We start from the raw sequence: 26,378 nt of genomic DNA, 5'->3' as shown, positions 1-26,378 counted from the left end.
GTACCTTTATGTGGTCAGAGCTGCTGAAGTTCCTAAAACCTTCCTCTATGTAATAATATCTCTTAGAGAGAGAAGACATTTCACATCCTGTCACATCCTGTTACAACACCATGATTTTATAGATCTGTGACAACGAAAGTGAAATCACCTGAACTCAAAGATTAAGAGGCCTGGCCCAAAATATTTATCTCTATAATGTATAACAGTGGTATATCTTTCTGTCTTCAGTGGTCTTAAGCGCGTGAGCTGAAAGCAGTTGGACTTCTTCTCTCATCCGAAAAGTTTCCTTGGAAAAGTAAAGAGTATTTAAACCCTGATGGAGATTATTCCAAGGATCATTATGAGATGTCTAGTGAAAGGCCCACTAAATGTTAAACAGGATTTCCCATCAGCTTTAGAAGAAGCAGCCTCTCCACTGCAAAGTAAAACATTTTCAAGAACCCAAAAAGAAGTCCTTTGCCTTCGACTCAAGTGCAAATTGACCAAAGATGGGTAGAAAAGCAAGCGTACCGAGAGATGGATTTCAAATGTAGTTACTTTGCTTGCTTTGGTTATAGATTTGTTGGCAAATCTGGAAATTTTTAGACAACTAACTAAGAACAAATGCAACAAAAAAAATCAGTACAATGAAAAGACATGAAATGTGCTGTAAGATCCCACTTGTTCATTCATTCCTTCTCTCAGGTGTTCAAGGTTGTCTCGCTGCCATTCAGCCCCCCCCTCGTTCATTCAGCTAACAACCCACTTTGATTGTTTTAATGGAAGGGCCGGGCAAAGGGCGAGACAGTATGAGTCACAGAGCGAGAACAAGAGGGAGAGAGAGAAAGAGAGAGTGATGGAGAAGCAACTGGCAGGAGGGGACAGAAGAGAAACAGTACCTGAGAACAAATGGAAAACCTTGTTCCCCTGAGGGCTAATTTGCATACACACACACACGCGCGCACACACAGAGGTTGCACAGTGTATACAACCAGAGCAGTTTCTTCAGTAAACAAGAGATTAATATTAAGATGGCAGCATTCACCTTAAAAAAATAACACCATGGCAGAGTTACAAACATGGACTGCCAACTATAATGTAAACATGCCCGTTTCTGCAGTAGTGATCATTCCTTCAACACACACACACACACACACACACACACACACACACACACACACACACACACACACACACACGCTGAATGATAAAATACTACTCTTAAGAACAACCCTGCAAGGTGAATCCAACACGTATGAGCAGTGCTACTCTAAGCCAGCACGCACACACACACACACACACACACACACTCTACAGCACAACATAAGCACCACATATGAGGGGGAATCTAACTCGCACACCCTTCCGCACGGCATATCTGCATGCAAACACACACATGCATGTTTAAAGTGTCCGACACACACCCATATCAGTGCAGTCCAACACCACACATACACACACGCGCGTGTAAACAGTCTCCCACCCACCTTCGCTTCTTCCTCCATGCCTCTCCCACCCACTCAAAACACAACACACACACGCACACATTCCCTCGATCCATCCAATCCCTCCTCTCCTCCTCCTCTCCATGCATCCTTACCTTGCAGTAGGCTCTGGAGGTTGAGCTGCGCCTGCTGGTGCAGCTCCTCGACACACTCCGGCCTGCTCCACGAGCCGAACACGTTCACGCTCTGTTGCCATGGAGACCTGAAGTGGGCCGTGCCGCCGCTGCTGCTGCTGCCTCCGCCGCCACCGCTGCTGCTGCTGTGGTTTCCATCGCCGTGGCTGCTGCTGCTGCCACCGCGCCTGCCGCTCTCTGCCTCTAGTCCGCTGGTGGCTGGAGGAGAAGAGGGAGGGGAAAAAAGGATGGGAGGGAGGGATGTGGAGAGGAAGTGATGGATGGAGGGAGAGAGCAGTAGCGGGTAAGAGAGGGGAGAGGGAGGGAAACAAGATTATTTAGAGTAAAGTGGGAAGGGGAAAGGGAAAAACAGAGGAATGGTTGGGAAAGAAGAGAAGAGAAGCAAAGAGAATTGGAGGGAAAAAGGGAGGATGGCAAGGAAGAGAGATTGATGGGGAAAAGAAAAGATAAAAAGATAAAGAAGGGGCAGAGAAGAAGGGAGGTGTAGGAAGTGAAGGAAGCAAGGTAGGGGAGGATAAAAGAAGGGGATGGAGGGAGGAGAGAAAAAATATACATAAATAAAAATGTATGAATTTGCATAACTAATACCCAGAGACGTAGATTACATAACGCAGTATGTGTTGTCAGGGAGAACAAGGACCGAGGTAGGAAGGAAGAAAGGAAGGAAGGCGGGATATAGGGTAAAAAAAGAAAAAAAAAGATAAATGAGGGATTAGAGTGGAAACCATGGAGGAGAGGTTGAGAGTTAGAGGGGAAACAGAGAGGAGAGCTTAATTAGGAAGGAAAAGGAAGGAGACAGTGGACGGAGAAGACAGAAGAGAAGGATTAGGGCAGGGAGGTATGAGAGAAAAGAAGCAAAAAGGGATTGTGGCATTAGGAAAAAAAGAAGAACATGAGTGGGAGGAGGAAGGAAGGAGGGATGACATTTAGAGGCAGAAATGTAGAAAAGAGGGAGGTGTGTTCGTGTAAAGAGGGGGGAGAAATAAAAAGCAAAAGGAGGGAAAAGCCAAAAAAAAAGTGGGAAGGAAACGTCGGTCCCTGTCACCATCAACCCTCCCAACACAAACAGACAATCAAAACAAATCATCCACAGCGATCACAAATGGCCATTCAGTGCCGACATAAATGAGACGTCGCCTTGAATCAGCATCGAGGAAGTAATTTGACACATCCAGTGGCTGATAAAACACGAGTAACAAACACGGGAAATGTGACAGCAGATGATATCCAAATGAAAGGCCAGGCTCTTAAAGGAAATGCAGGCGAGGGGTCACAGACTCAGCAGGAGAAGGCAATTACAGCCAGCATTTGTCTTGTTGCTGAGTCTGTGGTAACAATTACTTAACAAACTGGTTAAACTTTGTCAAGCTTCTGGAAGCTAACTTGGCAAAAGAGGACACTAAAGGTGTAGGTTGTCACGCTGCTTCCCCCCTAAAGAACCATTTAAGAGGGTGAACAAGGAAATATCTGAGCCAGTAATGTTGTCACACATGGATGTGGACAACAGAGGTTCACATCGCTATCAGTAGGAGGCATATCCACTCGCTAAAGATCAGTAAAGATTTATGTGTAGCCTACATATGTTGCATCTTCGTTCTCTGTATCCATAATGTGAATTTCACTTGGCCTTTGCCTTTGTGGGATGAGCCACAATGACCACGTGACCTCTTTATATTAAAGTGTAATGAAGCCACAGTGTTGTTAAACTAGTAGAGGCACAACGTGGGGAAACAAGCCCAAATTCTGGACGAAAGTGGGTAAACTTTTAAAGTGTTTCTTATCCGATCTGAGTGGAGACCTAATGCTTTTAGTGTGTCTGTGACCACTGAAGTTTGTTTTGGCTCTCTCTGTTCATTTAGATACGGGCTTTACAATAACTGCTGTCACCAAGCTGGCTGCTAAGTGTCAAGACTTTTATAGACTCACATTAGCTATGTTTTGGTCTGCCTTACTGAGGACAAATCACAGTGAGTTCTCATTTTGAGCAATGCGAGTATCTTTCAGGTACAGGATGTGCTCCACCGAAAACAGAAGGAACTCGCCTATCAGTACGCATCGCACAGTGGACATTTACAGCATTTCTTTCAGTATTTCTTCTGAGACTTTGTTGCTCTTTTTTTTTTCCATTTTCTCCAATGCAATTTCAGCAAAGGCTATAAAAACACAAAACACAACACAGTTACAAACTCCCCTGTTAAATTACTTGCAGCTATGTTGCCGTTTAGTCTAACTACATTCAAAATTACACGCTGAGACATTTCCTTCAGAGAACCAGATATACAGACAGCTTGTAGAAAGCTAAGAAATCAGCTATGATCCTAGCAATGTTTTCTCCATCAATTAATATTTTTAATCACCTATGAATTTCAGGGTCGAGTGGAGGGTGAAGCCTAATACAGTTATTGTAGAGTAAGGCATTTAGCCTTCACCGTATCTTTGTAACTACAACTTCATGGTCAAATATTCAAAGAAAATGTAGTATAATTATATTATGCAATTTTTATGGTTAAATTAGATTATTCTTAGGATAATATTTTGTTTCTCAGTGAAATTACAGTCCAAGGTGCATACAGTACATACATGAAACCCAATACTAGATCAAAACATTACACTTTCACCATTAATCATAAGGGAAATAATTCAAAATGTGATTAAGTAAACTGTAGCACAAACAAATTTCAGTCTGAATCTATCTGCAAGTCACAGAGGGCCCAAAATGATGATCGTCATCGAGAGGACCTTCATCTACAAAGGCTGAAGGTTGTTACGAGTGGCTCCGGTAATCGCACGGCACACCACAACAATTTTCTCCAGTTCTTTCCTGCTTTTTAGACCAAACCACAAAATCACAGAAAATGAAAGCACTGACTCAGTAAAAGAATAAAAGCTTTCCATCACCGTCATCCCAACATCAAAACTTTGCAACATTCTCAAAAAGAGCAGATGACTTGACCCGTTACGTAAAGCATCTGACTATAAATTATCTCATGATCAACAAGCTGACGCAAAGAAAAGTCTGAGCTAAGAAGGAAATGAATTAATAACTGGAATGGTAAGAAATCAAAAGGCCCACATGCAGAGGTGACTCCAAGCAATATCCAAATCCAGAAATCCGGAAGAAATACTTCAAAGAATAAATTTAAATTATTTAGGTGCATTGACATGAGAGTTATTTCTTATAAAACAATATACCCAGGTTTGATATGCAGCTTCATTCACCACCGAACCTACTGCCTTTACATAAGGCATCTAAAGCATCAAGCTTCCAAAAGAGTGAGAGACCAAAACAGAGCTCCGTCTCTCAGGCTTCAGTTCAGTTCACTTTGTTCTTTTGACAGTAAATGACAGTGATTCACACAAGACTTTTAGTGTCAAGGTGATCTGCAGTTTCTTGGAGACAGACTGTCCTCTAACAGAAATGTCAAATCCTGCTGCAGCTACTCCCACTCGCTGCCAAGCTTCAGCTCGGGAAAATCAACAGCAGCTAAACATCCAGAATTCAAAGTATAAATATCAGCACCAACATGTGTGGGTTTGGATGCGTTTCCGAGGGGACTGTGCAGGAACTACGTCTTGATTTGAGAAAGACTGGTTAAAATTTAAAGTGCGCTCAGTTCCCGGTAGACAGACGCTATTCTGCCGAGAATCCAGCGGCACTATCGTGTCTTGTTTGCTCTGAAGCAGACGTCTCTCCTCACAAAACCCGCCGCGCTGTATGGAATCACAATTTCACCATCCCAGCTACCGGCTTCATCTTCCTAAGCTGCTTTCACACAATCAGCTCCCACCAGAGAGAGCTACTGTTTATGATACAGAAGTGCACGTCAGTTAGCATCAGTCTCAGAGCGGGGAAGAAAGGCGATCATGCATGATTTATAACCTGCTCTATAACAGACATACACTCTCACCATGGAGCCCTTGGTATTTTAATTTTTATTTGGATCCTTGTGAACACAGTGAGAAAGTCTTCTGCGCTCCGTTGTGGATTGCCTGCTCTTGAAGTTGTTCTGTTTACTGGCTAAATCTGTCTTGCTGCGAGCTAAATATCCCATTAAAGAGTTTGACTTTGTCCCCCTCAGTTGTTTGGAGAATAGGTAGCAGGCAGACCTATCTACACTACTGCATATGTTTTGACTCGTCTGTGCAAAATATATCCGAACTATGTTCACAATTCATTTTTAGCTGTTGTTGCCACTTGAAAAGATGCACACAAAGCCTTTGTAACCAAAGTCTAAGCCTGTATGTGTGTAACAAGGGTCTGTGACAGGAAGTAAAACCATATCTGCAGGGTGCAAGAGGATCTTTAGTGGACTCGAAATGTTCCCAGAGGTTGACGGCACACAAAACTGCTTCATTTTGTGAAGCTTGTTGTGTCGCAGGTGTACATCACTTTTAAATTATCCGAAGAATTCAGACTAGTTGTTTGTGGCACCGTATACCTTTTGGAAGTTTTGGTCATTAGACAGAATTTGCACAACAAAGCTCACAGACGTCGACAGAGGTCGAACGCCATGTAAACTTGAAGTTGATTTCAAAAAGTAGCGCTGCTGAAATATGCATAAAGAAAATGAGAAAACTTTATCCAGTGAGAGATACTCTATCCTTGTCACAGAGAGAAAACAAGCACAGGGATGAGTGCTCTCTAAGAACATCTTTTCAAAGTGCTCGGTTCCTTTGCTCATTGTTTACAATAGAAAAGGATGCACTTTTAAGATTGCTCAGAGCAGAGAAAGTACCTAAACAAGGAGTGGAAAAAAAAAAGATCCTCCAGCCTTGTAAAAGCAAAGAGCTTCAGGTTTTGTACAGCTACATAAAACAGTAGCAGCTGACAGTCTGTTCACGTCTGCACAAAACTGTTTTTAAAAATGTTGTCAGATAGATGTTGAAACACTTACTGTCAGTTATTCATGTTCGGGTGTCACCACACCTTCCTCAAAGATAAAGAAAAACAGTGACATAGTTCGATAGAAAAGCTTTACTCTAAATGCTAGTAATACTTTTTTTAAACTATCTGGACTGTCGTGATTTGAAAATTAGTATTAAACTGGCTTAATGAGCTGTATTTAACTGCAGAAGAACAAGGAAATCACTGATAAAAGCAGGCAAGAAGTTCTCCACTACCGTGTAAATAGTTTTTGTCTTCATTTTGAGTTTTGAACCCTCTGTTGACATATGTGAGTTTCTGCTCATTAGTCTAGTAATGTTGAGCTTTAGTTTTATTGTTCTATTTGAGTTTAATTTTCTCTGAACTTTTGAATTTTTTAAGCAGTTGTAGAGTTAGTTTTGAATTCTGAGCATTTCAGTGCAGTGCACTTCAGATATGGTGGACAAATCTTGCAATGTGCACATGTTCCCATATGCCAAACCTAAAAAATATAGCCCTGAGATCCCTTCCCGGACAATTTAACCGCCATTCAAACCTGAACTCATTTGACCTTAACAACTCACAGGTTGGGGCAGTGACTCACAAACAGGAGTGATGGAGCCACTTCAGGTCAAATACCCGAGACTCTCCATCAGCTTTTGAAAGAGAGCCCAGAAAGTGGATTCTGTTAATCTGGATGTGCCGTTTTCTGTGGGGCGAAACGTTTTGTCACTTGGAAAAACAACCAGAAGACTTAGGCTCACTTGGATTTTCCCACAGAAAATACTACATCCAGATGAATGAAATCAACTTTGTGGGATTTCCTTACCTGGATGATTGAGCATCCATCAAGACACTTTTGGGGGAGATGGTACAGGTTTTCAAGAACTTAAATGAAGTTGTATTAAACTCAAAAACGTTAGACCATCATAACCGGGATGAGTGAGAACCTACAGACTCTCTCTCCAAGTATTTTTCTCGTTATTACGTCCTGCTTCACTGTCAAGGTTAGTCTCCCTGTGCTAGTTTTACTTCTCTGGACTTCCCCTGATCTATTTGTATTCATCTGTATCTCATTCCCCCTCCTGGTTGTCATCCCCCAGTCAGTCAAAGTGTATAAATAGTCATGCTCCCCTTTGTTCTTTTTGAGTCAGCTGTAGTTCAGCTCCATGTTTCTCCCTGTTTTCCAGGCTCGTGTCCTGCCTTTTCCCTGTTCTTTCATTAGGCCTCAGTCAGTTCTGTCCTTGGCTTGAATTACAAGGTTTACTCTGCCAGCTCTCCCTCAGTGCCTTGTGTTCAAGCCTATTAGTCAATAAAGCTCCTCACCATCCTGAGGTTCTGTGTCCTGGATTTGGACGTTTTTCTCACTACATCCTTTAAGTCTGTGTCATCAATCAAAATCATGCATCATATACCTACTGAGTGACACATACAGCTCTAGCTTCACAGATGCTACATCAAACATTGACTTTTTGGAGATGTGTGTGAGTCAAATCTGTGAGCCTGTGTTTGCGAGCGTATGTGTGCACTTGTGAGGATTAGGTAATATGTGCCAAAGTCACAGAAGCCTCGGGAGTTTCTAAAAATGTGGCACACATTACTGTAAATAGAAAATCCAAAGAGAGAAACAGAGGGGGGCGTTTTAACTACCTTACTTGCTGTCATACCTTTGAGACATTACTGTTACTGTGACTGTGTGCAAACGAATTCACACTGCTCTCACTGCACATCAGCACAGGAAGGAGTCATCATCAATCCAACAAGGTTTTTCACAGGCTTGAAGCCTCGCAGGAGTTAAGCTAGTAACCAAACCAGACCACTGCCACTACAACAAAATTTGCTGAAGAGCCATTAAAAATTATAGAAACCACACTGAATGTTGCAAAACACTGACTGCAAAAAGGAACACGGAGCAGCTGAGTTTATAAAAAGGCCAGATTCCGGTCGGTAATACTCTACCATTACAGAGGTCGTCTATCTGCTGTGACAGGTACGCCACATTAGAAGAGTACAACCTGTCACCTGTTTCAAGACCATAAAAAACGGAGACCTGTCACTTCCAAGAGAAAAAAAAATCAAAGCAACATGGTCGTGATGTGCCAATCAGGGAGCAAGTTCTGAAGAAATGCAGCTTTTGAGGTGTGCTGATGCTAGGAAACAGGACGATGGTATGAGCTTCTACACCTGAAACAAAAATCATGCAAGGTTGCTTGTTTGGCTCTTAGAAGACAGACTAATAAAGAAAGTAGTGTTACCTTAATGCTTTTTTAATAATCTATGGATTTTAATTCATATATTACTGACATCAGATTAATAAAATGCTTTTAAGCTCTTTCATAAAAATGATAAATGAATGGAGATCTGAGTGGTGTTAATGGAAACCAGCAAATGAGCTAACTTGGCTACACTGCTGGCAAATTTGACAGATTTACTGCAACTTTACTTGCTCTTAACAAAAAAGGGAGTCAGTGCACATCCACACGTCTCTCTGTGTTCTCTCTATTCAGTGGACTCAGTGGCAGATCACATAGACATAGAGGATCTGTGCTTTTGCAAACACTAAAAGTCATCACTAACTAAGCTACTTTTGCCTCCTCTGTTACCATAACCATACATTGTATTTTCCTCTCATCTGTGATGACATTAACTGTTTGACAGTAAATGTCGCACACAAGATGATCCTCCTTTTGTTTACTAGATTAACTTAATCCCTTGTTTCAGTGCCTACTGAGCCCATAGCTTCAGTTATTTTCACCTAGTTATTTAGACCTGGAATCATGTCCATGTTCTAAACAGTCTATGGCTAAAACCTGTGAGTGTGAGTGCTAGCTAAAACCAGTTTTAGCTAGCACTTAAAGCTAGATTTAACAGGCAGAGTTGAAATGAGCCTGCTCCTGTCATATTGCGCAATTCAAATGAAAAAGTATGAATTTTCATCTGAAATGCCCCCTCAACTCGGAGTTGAGTTAAAAATCCAAGATGACAGGAGTAAACTTAAAAGGTAGTAAAACTGTAAAACTTTAAATTTTTACTGCCATTGTTGGGTATTTGTGCCTCACTAAATAATCCATGCACAGCACTGAGGAGGCTTTATCCATGAATACGCTGCAGCAGTGGTTTTAATTGGAAGAGAAACAGGTGACACGACAAATGACAAATGCTTCATTAGATGAAAAAACGCTGAAAACAACTGCCTGCAAATAAGAATTACCTGAAGAAGCTTAAAAATCGTCCACCATACCAGCCTACAATGACTAAATCACACATTGTCTGTGCAGGCAGAGCTAACTACTATTACAATTAGAATCCACCCACATTTAAATGCTTATAGATGTAGAAAAACACTAGAAATATAAGAAGAGCTGAATCATAGTCTCAAAGGAATTTACAAAACCTATAAAATAGCTAGCTGAATTGCCAATCTTGTAAATAGTACTAACTTTTATTGGAAAGCTATAATTCATTCTGTGGAGTTAACCTATTGTATTATAGAAACTTTTCTTGACATTATTTTTCTTGTCTGGACTGCTTATCTCTTATTTACCTGGCAAATACTATAGACGCCTCCTTTGTATGTGAGAAATTAGCAAAATATGGTCTCACTGTCAGAATAAGTTTGTATTTTTTACTAAGGGAAGTGTGCTACAGGGATATTTTATGAGTGTTTATATTTTTATAAGTTTCTCAGGGGTAATCGGAGCCTCTAACCTGCACTGCTGGTAGCGTCATTTAAAGGAGGAGCATTTGGGAATACTTTCAGAGGTTTAAAAAAATATACAGAAATATGTTTTAAAAAGTGTTTGGATCCTAAATGAGAATTATTTTTTTTTAAATACCAGTAACATATAAAATAATATGTAAAATAGATGGTCACCTTAAACTTTTTTTTGTATTGAGTGACGGAGGACAAAGTCTGGGTAATCATCCCTGTTTTGCAAAGAGAAATAACTGTGATTTGGCTTTGTTTTCACAGTCATGGCATCTGACCTCAAAAGACTTTCAGACCTGCAGCTGATGACAGAGTCTGCTCTGGCGGATACGAGAGACGCACCAGTCCTCGGGGAGACTTGTTTCCTCTCAGGTTAACAATTAATTCTTGATTAAAAGTTGAACAGCAGCCAAATACACACATATACACAGAGCACACCCGCAGTCATCCTCAGTGGAGATGTCACTATTTCCCTTCCTCCCTTATGTAACCACGGTGACATGAAAAGGAGGGAAGATGGAGTGATTGGATAGAGGAGAGACACAAGCCTCTGGGCATCACTGGGCAGATTTAGAAAAAAAAAAGCCAATCTCCTCAGTGCTCTTAGGAAAAGAAAAAAGATTGTTCTGGAAATAAATGCAGTGCAATGTCAAGCCAGCTCCGTGTTTGAGCTTTAATTCCCATGAAATGCAAATAACGATCACAGACCTACCCTACTCAACTTATTTTACACTCTTTGTGATAATCTCCATCTTCCTAAAACTAATTTCGGCTGGCTCTAGCTCTCGGAGCTGTGAAAAAGTGCTTGTCTCCTTCCTGATTTCTCAGTCTTTTGGATTTTTCCATAAACTTAAATGTTTCAGATCATGAAACAAACTCTAATATTAGTCACAGATAACCTGACTAAATACAGCATGCAGTTTATCTATTAAGGGAAAAAGTTATACAAACCTACCTGTGAAAATGTAACTGTCCCTGGTAACTGATAACTGGCTGTTACACCCTTGGAAACGAGAACTGCCATCAAGCATTTGTGATAACTGGCAATGACTCTTTTAGATCACTGTGGAGGATATTTGGCCCACTCTTCTTTGCAGAATTGTTTTATTTCACAGTTATTGCAGGGTTTTAACCTGTTTAAGGTCGTGCCGAAGCATTTCAACTGGATCCAAGTAAAGACTTTGACTAGGCCAGAACTTCAGGCCCTATTGGTCCACAGTTCTTTAGTCGTTGTTCTGGGTTCTTTTTTGACCTCCTGGATGAGTCGTCGATCCGTTCTTGGAGTAATTTTGGTAGGTCAGCCACCCCTGGGAAGGTTCGCCACTAATCCCGTTTTTCTCTATTTGTGAATAAAAGCTCCCCTTGTGGTTCGCTGAAATCCCAAAGCCTTAGAAATTGATTTTAACCCTTTCCAGACTGATAGATATCAGTGGCTTTACTTCTCTTTAGATCGTGGCTCGACGTATTGCTTTTTGAGACCTGCCAGCCTGTTTCACTTTGTCAGACAGGTTCTATTTCAAGGGTTTCGTGATTCAGGAGGTTTCAGCTTTCCAAAAAATGTGGTTAATAACAACTACTTTATGATTTAACAGGGTTTACTTCTTCACATAGACCATAGGTTTGAATAGATTCTTTTATCCTAAGAAATAAAGTGAGTCAGAATCGGTCTGATATCCAAATATCTGATCAGAGCGTGCCTACTTTCAACACAACATGAGTCTAAACACACAACTGTTTGGAAGAATGACCTAAAGAGCAATAAAATGAAAACCCACTTAGAGTCTCCCTCACACCAAATAAGGGGAAGCCTCTCTGCTTCTCTGTGGAATCATCAGTCACATCTAAGATAAGGTTTAGAATCAGGGGAGCCTTGTAGCATTTCAGTGTTAGACAATTACCATCAAGAAGAAGAACAAGACAGACTAAAACAAACAGGGCAGTGGGTGGGGGGAAACGCCCTCCCTCATTTCTAGCTGATGCAGAGAAAACACCAGAGTGATAACTTTCACCGAGGAAAGAGAGAGAAATGACACACACATCCTTACAAAGACAAAACAGTCCAGCACCAAAAAAACACAACTCTGCATTCACACACTTGCACAAAATAGAGAGGAACCTTCACAATACACCTACTGACACACTCATACTCACACATGCCCGCGTGCATTAGCGAGGTGTTGGGTGAAGTTATTTTCCTCTGATGCCTTTTTACTAATTAATTCCCCTCTGTGTGTGTGTGTGTGTGTGTGTGTGTGTGTGTGTGTGTGTGTGTGTGTGTGTGTGTGTGTTGGAGTGTCAGCAGGGAGGATGCAGGTTTAGACAAGCTGTTATCACCGGACACACACTCTCTGTCGCACACACATTCACAGATGGACGGTTAAAACACAACTTATCCATTCCTCATATTTAACATTTTATCGCTCAAGTGCTTGCAGAGATTTCACGCATGCGTAACAAAAATACATCAGTGTGTCCTTCGCACACTTGTGAGGAAGTGTAATGTGGTTGTTAGCTGAAGAGCTTCCGCAGTGCTGCACACCAAATATTGGCTCGCTTGTTTGTGTGCGTGTGTTTATATTTGTGAATGACAGGCTTATGAGCGGCTGTTAGCATTAGCCTGGTCCTCAGCAGACTCATTTATGGGAGTCCTAAATAACATTGTCACCACCAAGCAAAAGCTTGGCTAAAACTAGATGTTTGTGTGTGTGTGTGTGTGTGTGTGTGTGTGTGTGTGTGTGTGTGTGTGTGTGTGTGTGATCCTTGTGTTTCCTCCCTGTTAATAAAAGGTGTGCAGTAAATCAGATTTAGCGAGTACTCTGAGACCCAGATGGAGGATTTGCCGTCCGCCTGGGTATCGTTATCCAATAGCAGCAGGCTTCCTGAGCCGCAACATTATCCATACCGACCTTTGTTGTTATGACCAAACAATAAAGGTCAGGAAAGTGACCTCTAAGTCTCTGTGCTATTAAGGTAATAGAACCCCAGAGTGTGAAAACACAAAACTACCTGCTGAAAAGTAAAGGCAGGTAATGAGGCCTGAGTGTTTTACGTCTTGGTCGTGCTGTCCAAGGTACTGAAAACTGTTAGGTACCACATGCTTGCTCTTCTCTGTCCTCTGTGACTCATTAGTTTAGCTAAACATCCCAATCAGCTTGATGAACGTCAATTAAGAAAACCTGGTGACAGAATGAGCAACACTAAAATAGCGATCCCAATCTGAGTCACACCGGCAGCCGTGTGAAGTTCTACCACTGGGACTTTTCATGGCTACGCTCATGCAAAGCAGCCCATTCAACCTGGTGGCCAAATGAGCAATTAACTAAAGCAGGAGGTTATTTTCTGCTATCGCAGCTCTACGATGAAGCACAATGAGCAGAAATTAGGTAACTGCGGTTAGTTAGATTTAGAGAACACATGTAAAACCTTGTTATACACATCTGGATATACATTATTCATATAATGACCTATGATAATGAGCCTTAGTGTTTACTAATCATCAGTTACTAATGAATAAAATATATTCACACATTTAAGTACAATATACAATACAATATTTACTAAGTTAAGCTATTTAATCCAATATTTACTTGTGATTTAATCCACATTTGTTTTTTATCTTTTAGCCCAAGTTGTGTCCAGTATTTGCTTGTGTTTAAGTCCATGCTGCACATTTTATTTTATAGACGGGTCATCTGCCATCTTTGCCGTTTCAAAAACCTGGCTGGTTATAAGCGCCACAAATCACCTAGAGCAGCCTGCGTGGGACACTCACATTCATGCATCACTGTGACAACTCAAAGTACAACCCTGAATAGAATGAAATGAAAAATTGGATTCTGCTGATTATCGAGGCCACGTTTGCCTCATAACTTTTAATTTCATCGACATTCTATTAACTCGAAAGTACATTTTCCTCCTGAGTGCCCATTAACTTTCATCCGTGCAGGAAGTCTGGGACATTTCTCAGTGAAATATGTAGGAAAGGGTGTAAACATATTTCTTGAAGACATTGATGAGGATGTAATGAAATTCTCGTGAAGAGGATTGTCAAGACTCCTCTTTAAAGCAGATGTCGACTGGTAATGTGGATCTCATTCGTGTGCAAGGAGTAGTGTTGAGCAGGCATCTAAATACATGCTCTGACTGCTGCAACCTGTCATGTTTTTACATAGCTCAGTGCTGCCCCCTGCAGGAAATTTAGCCTTAAAACACAGACAGCAGTGAGGAAACTATTACCTATCTATCCTGCATTTGACCAGACACCATCCATTATTGAATCCTGATTTACTAAAGAGAATGCAGCTGCTTATTATATTGTAATTGTTAATATAGTGGAGCTTTCTTACAAACCTGATTTTAAAGGATGGAAGAACTGAAGAAAGGACGAAAAGGAAAAAACAAAGAAGGAAGAAGTCAATGAAGGAAATGAAGAGAGTAAAGATGAAATGCTGGGAGTAAAGAAGGAAGGAAGGAAGGAGGAAAGGATGAAAGGAGCACACAAGGAAGGAAGACTGAGAGAAGGAAGAGATAAAGGAAGGTAAAGAAGGAAGGAAAGAAAAGAGTTACAGTAATGAAAAACTGAGAAAGGAAAAGTAAAATAAAGGAAGGAAGAAAAGAAAAGAATCAAAGAAATAAATTACAGGAAGTAAAGCACGAAGCAGAAAATTGTCAGTCAGCTTTTTGAGAGCAGAGCTCAGATCACAGATTTGTTCCTTGAGTAGTAAACACCGGGTTCAGGACTCGGAGCCACAGACAGGACAGGAAAAACATTGTGCTGCTGTTCCAACGGGATCTGACAAAACAGAAAAGATGTTGTGGAGGCCGAATCATACTCCAGATTTAAACAGCAAGTTAAAAAAACTCCAAAACAAAGCAAAACAATCTATGAACATAATTTAAATTTCACAGCTGTGTCACCACGAAGGAAACACCACTCGACACTTGTAAATACTTGAAATTCTTTTTCCTGTGAAAGGACTTCCTGCCATTTTGCAGACTTCTTACCCCGATAAGCATTTGAGAGGCAGTTTATTAAAAGGCCGCTGTGTCTCGGCTAATTTAGGCAATCAAAGACAAATGCAATCACACAAATACAGTTAGTAAATCAATACACACACACACACACGCTTAGTACAAGAGTGTGTGTTCCTGTGTGCTCTACAGTGAGACCTGGCTGTCTGCAGTAATTACACCCTGAAAGTAATTTACAGTGATATGAGCCACAATTCATCCTCGCCCTCCCTCCTCTCACTCATCGCTCTTCCTCCTTCTCTCTTTCCACGTCTCGCCTGGTTTCATCCTTTATTCCCTCGTTTAACTTGCTTCTTTAAACTCGCCCCTACTCTTCTCTCCGGCTCGTCCCTCCCTCCAAGCTTTCCGCCCTCTCCGTCGTCTATCATATCTCCTTCATTACACACACAAAAAAAAAATGGGGGATAAGTGAGAGGGTGGAGTAATGGAATTGAGTGGAAAAGGAGAGGTGTATGTGTGTATGCCTAATGCACTTGGGTCTGCCATGATGGCAAAACCTAACAATCGAGTAGCCTAAAGGTCATATTCTCTCATTCTGACAAAGCGATGGAGCCACATCCCGATTCCATCCACATGTATGTGCGTGCACCTCAGCCGGAGTTTAATTGAAGAGCCGGATGCGTTCATCCGCGTTTGCTAACAAGAACAAAGATCCAATTTTATGCTAATTACTGACGCATAGATTTGAGTCACTTTGATTGCGATGGTTAGCGAGACAGGGGGGTAGCTATCATGAGTCACAAGAGACAAAACACACACACGTTGGTTGGCTTCGGCTCCCAAACCCGCCACACGGAGACCCCCGTCTGTATTTTTAAAATTAATAGCCATTATTTTCTATGCAGGCTCTTATTATTCAGCCAATTCAGCCTGGCTGGAAACTGTGGAGACACATGATTTACACACACAAGCAGGTGGACACACACACACACACGTAATGACAGCCTCTCAGTCACTGTGCTGCACACCTGTGTGTGATGCTGTATGTTAATATGTAGGACTTAGAATTCTATGGATCTCTAGGTTCATGCTAATAAGGAAGAAGTGTGCCTCCTTTTTGTTTGTACGTTGATTGAATGCCTCTGATCCCCACTGAACGACGCAGGGAAGACCTGTCCTGTCTGCAGTGTTGATGGAACTAAAGAGGGCTGTAGAGAGCTGTAGCACATGTTTGGAACCCACTAGAACTTCCTGTGATTTGTTAATGTTGTTAATGTGTAAATACTGTAATCCATCCATCCTTGCATCCACTTTCTACTACTTAACTGGGTCAAAGTTGCAGCGGCATCCCTAGCGAGTTGAAGGATATGATCTCTCCAACCAGTCCAGGATCTTTCCAGGTGATCACATGGAAAGATCAGGAAGCCAGCTCCTTTTTATGCAGAGGAGTGACTCTACTTTCAGCTTTTTAAGGGAGGTCCCAGTAACCCTGCCTCTTGTATGCACCATCATTGCCTAGAAACATTGCCATTCTGCCCCCACTCTCAGAAAACTTATGGTTCTTCAGATGTCTTCATGGTTCTTTAAAGAACCATCATACATCAAATAACCTTTTTATTTTGTAGATGGTTCTTCATCTATTGCAAATGGTTCTTTAAAGAACAAAAGGTTCTTCATCAGCTATCTAAGTTTGATGGTGTAAAATGGCATAAATATTTATTCACTATAATTAGAGTGTGAATTATACTGCGTGTTTTCTTTGTGTGCATGTGTGTGCGAAGGGGGAGGGCGGGTTACCTGGCAATTACCCTTTAAGAGCAGATGGTAGGAAACTGAATATTCAAATAAAAATTAGAAATACTTGCTTAAAAATATACTGGTGGCATGGGTGGGGGCCAAAGTTATAATCTTTAAATCTTTAAAATGTTTTTTTAAAGAACCACTTAAAGGAAGTTTTTAAAAAGGTTCTTTGAAAAACCATTAAAGGTGCCCCAAAGAACCATTTCTTGATGGTTCTTTGGGGCACCTTTAATGGTTCTTCAATGAACCACTGAAATTGTTTGAAAGGTTCTTTGTGGCCCAAAAAAGGTTCTTCTATGGCATCAGTCTAAAGAACCACTTTTGGTTCCAGTTGGCACCTTTATTTTTCTGAGTGCAGCTTTATAGGCCTGCGTTGTCCTACAAGTGTCTTGATTGTTTAGGCGATTAGTCACTTTGTCAAACAGAAATGGACGTGAAAGTGAGAAGTCACTGCTTTAAATCCCCTTTGTGAAACTTTCAATAATACTCTGATGCAGACACAGACAACAAGCAAGCCGATGGCCTAGTAGTCATTTCCGCTGTACTCCTTTGAACTCCATTTGAGATCTGCCACCTGGAGCGCGTCTGTCGTTGATGCATCATCAATTTTCTTCCACTTATCCCATTCACAGTCACGAGGGGGCAAGAGCTTATCCCAGCTACTATAGGACGAGATGCAGAGTCCACCTTGGACGGGTCGCCACTCTGTCACAGGGCTAAGAGGGAGAGACAGACAACTATTCACACCTATGGACAATTAACAATCACCAGCTAAGCCTGTCTTTAGGCTGTGGGAGGAAGACAGAGTACCTGAAAAGGACCCATGCAGACAAGGAGAGAACATGCCAACTCCACACAAAAAGGCCCCATGCTGTTGGTGGACTAACCACCATGCCACTGTGCTGCTATAGTTGGTACATTGTAATGTAAATTCTCCTCAGACAAGTCTGTGCAGTCACAAAATACGGGCAAGCACATGGCTGTATGTACAGACCTCACACTCATCATCTGAGATCTGAGTGGAGCCTAGTGGACACATAAAAAATTCAACCACACAAACTTCTCCATAGAAAGTCAGTCAACCTTATCCAGCAGATGGCGCAGTAACATGACACAGCTTCTGTTGTCAGTCAATCGCAGGGCTGGCAAATAAAGTTGACGTAACAATCAATCACACCTACAGCCAATGTAAAGTCACCAGTTAACGAATAGGCGTACCTTTGGAAATTCTCAGTGCTGTGAACTTCAAAAGCAGCTGATTAAATTTGTAATTCTTGAACATTTTTACATCCACTCCATTAAGACACATGAAACTCACACATGTTGCATTATACGGTAAAAGCAACAAACAGAAATGTGTCCCAGTGCTGTAGATGGCACAAAAATGTAAGATCTTCAGTGTGTATGCACTCTTTTTAAAACGTCATTGCTTCTGTGGTATGCCAAAATGCTTTGCGCCGTTTGACTCGTGAGGCTTTGAGCTTTTCTTAAAGTATAATTTCATTCACGACATGCTATTCAAAACACAGTGACAGATTAGAGTGCAAGAGGGCTAAATGGAAACTGAATTGTTATGGAAATGAAGTGAAACAGTCAACAGATTTAAAACTGAGAGAAATTTAAATTCATTTGTGCCTTCTGACATTGCCTGTGGATGATGATGGTCCCTGATAACGGGTAACATTTAACATTTTCTAAACCTAAACAGTTAAAACGAATCTTCCAGTCATCACCTGCCAGTAAAGGACCGTTTGTAGATGTTTAGGATTAGAAATGAACTCACGATGTGTCACACACAGCCTGTTACCAAGGGACACTGAATCTGGACTTTGTGACTGCTGGTCTTTAACAACTTGATCAATTACTGTTCCTTTCTTTAGAATAAAGACCAAACTCAGTGTGCTAAGGACACATGTAGCTGCACGAGTAAGTAGATGTGCATGTGGCAAGTTTTTGTGTTCACAATCCCAATAATCCAGCAATGGTTACTGATGATGATCTCACCTAGCATCCTCCTCTGTCACACAGGTGAGGCAACAACATATAGCACACAATTCTAGTGACATTCACAACAATGCAAGTGATAAATGGGTGATAGTCTACACAACGTAAAGCTCTCATAAAAACCACTAATATAAATGTGAATATCGTATAACCAGTGTTTGCCAAAGACATCAGTGCTATTTTGTGAATTCTGTGGATATAAACAAAAACAAAACAGCGAGGTCTTATTTAATAAACACAGCTGCTCCCGGCAGATGAAAAGCGTAACTTCTATAAATACAAAGCAGTCTGCTGTGTATGCCACACATGCATAATGTCTCTGCATATTAAAAAGAATGTCAAACAAATGCAGATTTGTTTCACATTCGCTGGTATGGCAGTAATATGGTGTGGACTATTTAATACCCACAGTGATCTAACATTGGCGGTGCTGCCAACGAGTGAGTCACATTCATTAGAGCTCCTGCTGAGCTGTAATCAGCCGTGAGTGCCACCTTAAAAAGGAAAGGAGATGATTTCTGACAGTCAAATGTTTGAGTTAAAAGGCTGATTTCCCAAAGCAAGATTCCTAATCTTTCATGTCATTCATCTTCTGCAGCCACACCACGGGCTGTGTACCAGCAACTCACTTGAGCGTATTTGAGCGTCCCGACCCAAATATGAGCTTCATCTCATTTCTGCTCCTCTCTCAACTACAAAATCCCTTCAGATCCCCTTAAAACTCTCCTTCGGCGCTAATCTTGCATAGTTAAGTGAAAATAAGGTCAGGAGCTGCCCGACTAACACACACTTTGCAGGCATGTAAAGTGTTTGAAGGTGCGAGCGGAGGATTTGAAAACAACAAATTAGCAACACGTCATGCTGAGGCACAACGATGATTTCCATAAAGAAATTAGATTAGACCAAATATGACCAACAGACAATTTGAACTGCCTTCAGTTTACAGAGGAACTTTCTGGATCACCTCACAGCGCAAAAGCAGGGCAGGTGTCTGCTCTGTAAAGGAGAGACTAGAGCCTGACTGGCTTATTGGCGGATCGATATTATCAGTTAGTATTGGCTATTTGCACATCTATCTGTGTCTAGTGTCTAAAAGAAAAAAACATTCATTCATCAGATTTTTAAATAATTAAATATTGGTATTGGTCTATAAAACTCTATATTAGTTGAGATCTAGAAGGTACTACTTCTCAAGAGTAACTTTGTGTGCCTGAAAGTTCAAAATAATTCTCATTTATCTCATACTGGGCATTTATGTTGTTCATACAGAGACAAAAGTAGAAACACTAGGAAGTGTATGCTTTGCTAATAAAAGCTAGGTAACTTTAACAAGCACTAGACACAAAGAAGGTAAGAAGTCTTTTAAACTGCAAGCAAGCTGTGATTTTTAAAACACTTTTTATTAATCAGAGACTGATTGACGTTTAGAGGTACTCGTGAGGGCAAGCAGGCATCCAGTATCTTTGCCCGGGAACAGCTGGACAGCTGTGGATTGGAAAAGCTGAGGATCAAACCTCTGACCCTCCAACTAGTAGACAGATGGAAATGCTTTGTTATGAGGGGGAAGGTTTTTCTTGGCACACTTTTGCCTCTATCCCTACGATAAACCCGGGGTGTAACCCTCCTCTTGCTCCATGACAGCTGGGGTAGGCTCCAGCCATCCTACGACCCTGATTAGATAAGCGGAAGGAAAATGGACTGTTGGCATGTCACAACCATGGCAACCATCATCTTTGAATACCGTTGCCTCATTTGATGGCCACCTCTGCTCCCTTAATGACAAGTTTTCTCAGGAAATATCAAATAAGGCAAAGTTTGACCACCTTTAGAATAGTTTCCGAGTTTTTCCAAGCGTAGCTGCATAGGCAGAGACCACCTTCACTAACTTCTGATGCAAATCCACTTAGGTTGTTGTGGAAGCAGGCCAAAACACACGAAAGAACAACTCAGTTTGGAAAACAGCTCAGTGTTTACTCCAGTAAGCTTACAAGGGGTAAAGATTTAAAGGAATGTGGCCGTCACGACCAAGGAACTGACCCTCAAAGTATCTCAATCTAGGAAGTGGAACTTGAAAAGGAAAACAAAACACAAACATCTTGCATTATGATTAATATGAAGGCTTTCTAAACTCAAATCCAAAGTGATCCATCAGATGGTGCCTTTCAGACAATTGGCAAAATGTAGACAGTCATAATTTAACTTAGATATATATAGGTGTCCCTTTCTCTAAGCAACTATGGGCCTCTAAAAATAAAAGGTGCCCACTGATACTGGCTATAAATGCAATTGTTGAGAAAGAAAAACATCAGCCCTTAAAACAGTCCACGCCCTGATCCACTCTCTGCTTACTCATATCCATATTGTTATAATGGACTGGGTGTCACCTTTACACTCATGGCTATAAATTCAGAATCAACAGAGTCACAAATAATCTATCAGGTTTATTGATAACACACGCGCGCACACACACACACACACACACACACACACACACACACACACACTGCAGATATCATTGCGCAGGACAAACACGGGCTGACTCAGCGTTGTCTGGCAGAGGTCAGGAAGTATGTGCATGTTTATGTGTGAACACGAGAGACAGACGGAGAGTCTGTATATCTGTCGATGTGTCCCTCCTCTCGCCCCTGAGGACAGGACTGCGGCGAAATGACAGGAAGTGATGTCACAGGTCTTCCAAGGTCAGTGGCTTCACCCATTCCTGTCCAATAAGCTTTCATGCTACACTTTTGCTCTCGCCAGTTCACAAGCATGCACACAGACACGCACACACAGACACACACACACTTTCCTCTGCCAAGGTCCCTCCCTGCGACCTTTTAACCCTATCACCTGAGGTGAATGCACACTCGTCCTGCTGTAAACCATCAATCTTCCTTTATCACTTTACCTCACACACACACACACACACACACACACACACACACACACACACACACACCCTGTAGCAGATACACATGTCCTACTGCCGTATACACTAGGACACAGATGGTCCGAGGTATACTGTGCACACACACCAACACCCAAAACAGCTGTTAATCCATATCCAAGGGGGAAAAAAGAAAAAAAAAATCTCCCAGAGCAACACAAAATTTCAAAATAAAAGTTTAATAAGCCAGAAAGTGATAGTGTTGGCAACACGCAGCAGTTGGTCTGCAGCAGCCAGAAGGAAATCCTGTTTCACTGCCGATACTGTTTCCTCTAAATGTAAGACGACGCTACAAGGAAACACTTACTTTCTATTACTGCATCACAGCCACAGTACACGATGTCGCTTTAACATTTTATACCGAGTAACACTCGCTCGTGAATTTAATATTTCATGTTGCAAAGCGTCAGAGCTGCTGCTTTAAAACGACGGTATATCCCAGCGCTTTTATTTTGGCCTCCTGTCGCAGAGAAAGCCGTCATCCTCCAGCTGATACCGCGCTGCTTGACTTGAGCAGTACAAACATGAGGCAGTTGGAGGTGTGATCAGAGCTACACCGTCTTTTCTTTATATAACAATGGTGGAATTACTTAGTGTTTAGTCTGGATTCGGATAAACTTCCCACCAGGTCTACGATGCAGTGGCTGCTTTTCTTGTACTCTAGTGGGAGCAAACAGCCGGATGACAGATGTGGACATTTACTGCGTAAAAGAGAGTGGGCAACAGATGAAGCTTTGGAGATTTCCAGTCTTAATTTTAAATGAAATCAAAGGAGCAAGGTTGATGTTTTCTGCATGCTTGTCAAAGAAGCTTGCAGCTTTTAGCTACCTCTAATCCACCACAGCCCACACTGCAAGCATAATACCATTTCAAATCCAACTTTCAGTGCAATACATCTACTGTGAATCAAATTAAGTTAAAGTAGACATAGTGTTGTTGTCATATGCACATGTAGATAAACACAGGAAGTTTATGCTGTACAATTAAATTCTTATTTTGACGGACTTCTGCCACGCAGCAGTCATAGAGACATTCTGATATAGTAAATAACGTATGATAAAAATTCTAATGAGATAAAAATAAACAGATTAAGTATCAAAAACAATGAATCAAACAATAAAATACAGTTAGGCTGGTAGAAACCGTGAAGCATTTGTAGCTAAAGAGCGCTTTGCATTGGAGATGGTGGAGACCAAAACAGAGCAAAAAGCAACTCTGGGGTAAAATTCCCAAGAAGACGGATTTTTAAAAATTCAAAACATATATTTCAAGTCTGAAACTGTTTCTTTATTGTTACCCCCAAATTTAATGTTTTGGTTTGTGCTTGTATTCCTTGCACTGTTCCTTTGTGTATCATCTCAGGGCAGGTGAATTAAAGTAGTGAGCACAGAATTATTTCCGGCCACGCAATCAAGCTCAGCCGCCATTTATCAGCTGACAATAACTGGTCTCCAGTCAGCCCATATCCACTTGGCTGATACTGCCACACTGCCTACCTAATACTTTCCTGTCCCTTCAAGCTGCTTTGCAACCCAACTCCACCTCAGCTCCCTCTTTTCAAGCTGTGTCTGCCTTAATTGGTGCCATGTTTCTCATCCTATCTGCTTCCTCTGCTCTGTTTTGGGACTCAAGTCAAAATTACTGTAAATGGACTGGACTATATGTTTTATTAAATCACTGCAGTCGCCAGTTAAATTAATTGTCAGAATAAAACCATCCAAGGCTGTGCTGTGCTTCCTGTCTGGCACTTTGACAGTTGGTCTCATCTGTCAGAGCAGACTGCAGTCCCCAGAGTCTCCTTATCGCCGGTTGCCAGGCCCTCACATTTGTTTTGGCACACATCCTCTACTTTCAGCCCACTCTAATAGAGTTAACCTTGTCTGACAGCAGACTACAAGCCCCATTAGGACCAGGTGACCGATAACCAGCTCCCACTGAGACTTACATCCACAGCTCTCCCCATAAAGAATGTGTTTACTTTTCCTTTTGCCCCTCTTTAAAGCTTATCTCCACGTTGTGTCAGCACGTATGGCGCTCTCATTGGGTTGACAGTGCACAGGACACCTTCGCCATACACCAGCCAACACATGCGCATATTAACCCTGGAGGGCTGTGGCTTGGTCAGATTACTTCCACCAGCTATTGTCTCAGATGCAAGCTTGACAGGAAACAGCACTCCATTTATTTCCTGTTCTCTTCCTGTTCCCCAGACAGCTCTAATAAACGTAAGCAACACAGATGAGACCCTGTGCTGCGCCATGATCCGATGAGCCTGAAGATGAACAATAAATAACCACAAATTTGACTTCATTGGACATTTTAAAAAATGGATTTGTTTCAATTCAAAGCAAAAGATAAATGTTAGGTCACTACAAAAGTTTATAGTTAGCTCAGCAGACAGCACTGAATCTTTGTTGCAAAATATCCCACACGACTTAAAAAGCAACAAAGGTACAATATTCAGAGATTATATTTAAACAGAGGTAGGGCAGGAGCAAATAGCCCTTCATGCTGTATACTAACACAGTTAATGCATTAGCTTGGTGGGTAAAAGGATTCTGATTTGATTCCAGCTGGAGACAAGTCACCAAACAGAAACTTGGCCAAATCAAACATGTGGAGCCACCTGGCATGTTGACTCCTTGAGACGAAGGGATCAGCCTTTTAAGGGTAAAATGTGACAAGAAGACTTTTGCACACAGAATCTTTAGCTGATAGACGTGAACAGCTTATATGGATCGGTGCAAATGGAAAGTATTACTGCGGCAAAACGGTTCATTATAGGAGCAGAATGTAGTTTGAGTTTGGTGTCTGCTAAAGGCTCGAAACTCAGCATGACTTCCCTTTACCGAGAGAAACTAGGGGATCGACAAGCAAACATCCCCAGGATCCTACAGGTGGATGCTAGGGGGTGGAGGGGTTACACTTAAAGATAGGACTGCTGCAGAGGGAGAGTAATGGGAAATAATGAAAGAAAACAAGCCGTCTACCTGAAACTGCTCGCAGGCTTCGCTCGAGTTAGCACAATGTCTATTTTGGACAGAAAATTGAACATGTAGAATGATTCCTGTTTTAGTGTAGTTTATGGTCCCTGCTTTTCTCCCTCATCATTTCACATAACTCCTCATTTTCCAGAATTCCTATATTAGAGGTGGAGAGTGGAAATTTAGCATGAACCACTGAGCCACAGCAAACTTATTTCTTACTGGGGAACAACAATACAGTAGCAGCAAGCTGGAATAAACCATAATTTTCTATCAAATGAGAAGCAAAGACAGCCACTGTGTAGCCTGTGAATCGTTAGTGAAGTCCCATCATGAAGCCATACTGGGGTTTTGAAATTAAATAATAATAAAAAAAGAGGACAGCGATCACTGGTTGGCTAAAACTTTATAGTCAAAATGTTGTAGCCAGTCAGCACCTGTTTTATCCAATGATGATGACCAGGTTCTATTAAATATGTCTTGAAAATAGTGACTGAGCGCGTAAAGTTGTAAAGAAACTGTTTGTCACAGAGAGCACCAAGAGTCTCTATCTTATAATATAAACCACCTTGAAGTGTTCGTTGTTGTGATTTAGCCCTTTATTTTCTCCAGTCTTTAACAATACACCAAACATTTCCTCACTAACTTACTCATCTCAGAAAGAAATGTAGAAAATGCTTTGCTAACAAAGGGAACTGGATAAACTCCTGTTGTTACGTTAAGCTAAACTAATCAGTTATACACACGTCACCTCAAAAAGGTTCTGTAGCCTGAAAGCTGACAGCTGTTGGTTAATTGATGTCAAAGTTGACTGAAAAACTGAAGGAAAAACTGCTGGACTGAGAAGTGAGAAGGAACACAGACACAAACACCAAGGCTGAAATGGAGCCAAAATACTTCAGGGAAAGTCACTTATGGGTCAAAGCCATCATTTACACAGCCATTTAATTCAGATTTGCACAAACACACACACACAAGCACGCAGTACAATCATCAGGCTCATGTGCTGCAGTGAGATCTGAACACAGAGACGATGCCACTGCTGTTAGCACTTTCCACCTGCATCAGAAAATTTATTGCAGCTGCCCGCTGTCCACTGATATCACTGCACAAATCACCTGCCCTGTGTTTCTGCTGCCTCTTCTGTAACCTTAATCTGAAGTTGAGTTTCAGTTCTTCTCTCCCTTTTCTTTTGCTTTGCTTCATCACTCATTACTTGGCCGCCTCAGGGGGGATGTGCAGCAAGAGACCAAACCTCCATCTCACTCGGTTTTGCAGTATGGGCCAAAAAGTACATCACCAAAGTATGACCTTGGAGTTCAGCCGGCCAGCCAAACCCTGACATTTTTCATTATGTTGTAAAAATGAGGCTAATGTGAATTTAATTTCACATTATTACCAACAATCAATCAATCAAATAGATTTTCAGTTAAAACATTAAATGTAATGTTTTCAATCTACTTAAATTTATTTTAAAGTTA

General features: G+C 41.4%; 1 protein-coding gene across 1 annotated transcript in view; it reads right to left on the bottom strand.

Annotated features, from left to right (window-relative positions):
• nhsl2 (NHS-like 2) overlaps positions 1-26,378 on the bottom strand; it is a 235,347-nt gene that overhangs the window by 58,279 nt on the left and 150,690 nt on the right. Inside the window, exon 2 of the mRNA XM_085450713.1 lies at positions 1,580-1,816. Coding sequence (XP_085306839.1) covers positions 1,580-1,816 — 237 coding nt within the window. The remainder of the gene's footprint in view (positions 1-1,579; positions 1,817-26,378) is intronic.

The sequence above is a fragment of the Copadichromis virginalis genome, linkage group LG3 (assembly GCF_057382275.1).
Source record: "Copadichromis virginalis isolate Kocher_CV1m ecotype Utaka linkage group LG3, C_Virginalis_male_GT1.1, whole genome shotgun sequence".
NCBI classification, from domain to species: Eukaryota; Metazoa; Chordata; class Actinopteri; order Cichliformes; family Cichlidae; genus Copadichromis; species Copadichromis virginalis.
Note: the sequence above shows the minus strand (reverse complement) of the source record. Positions and strands in the feature narration are given on the sequence as shown.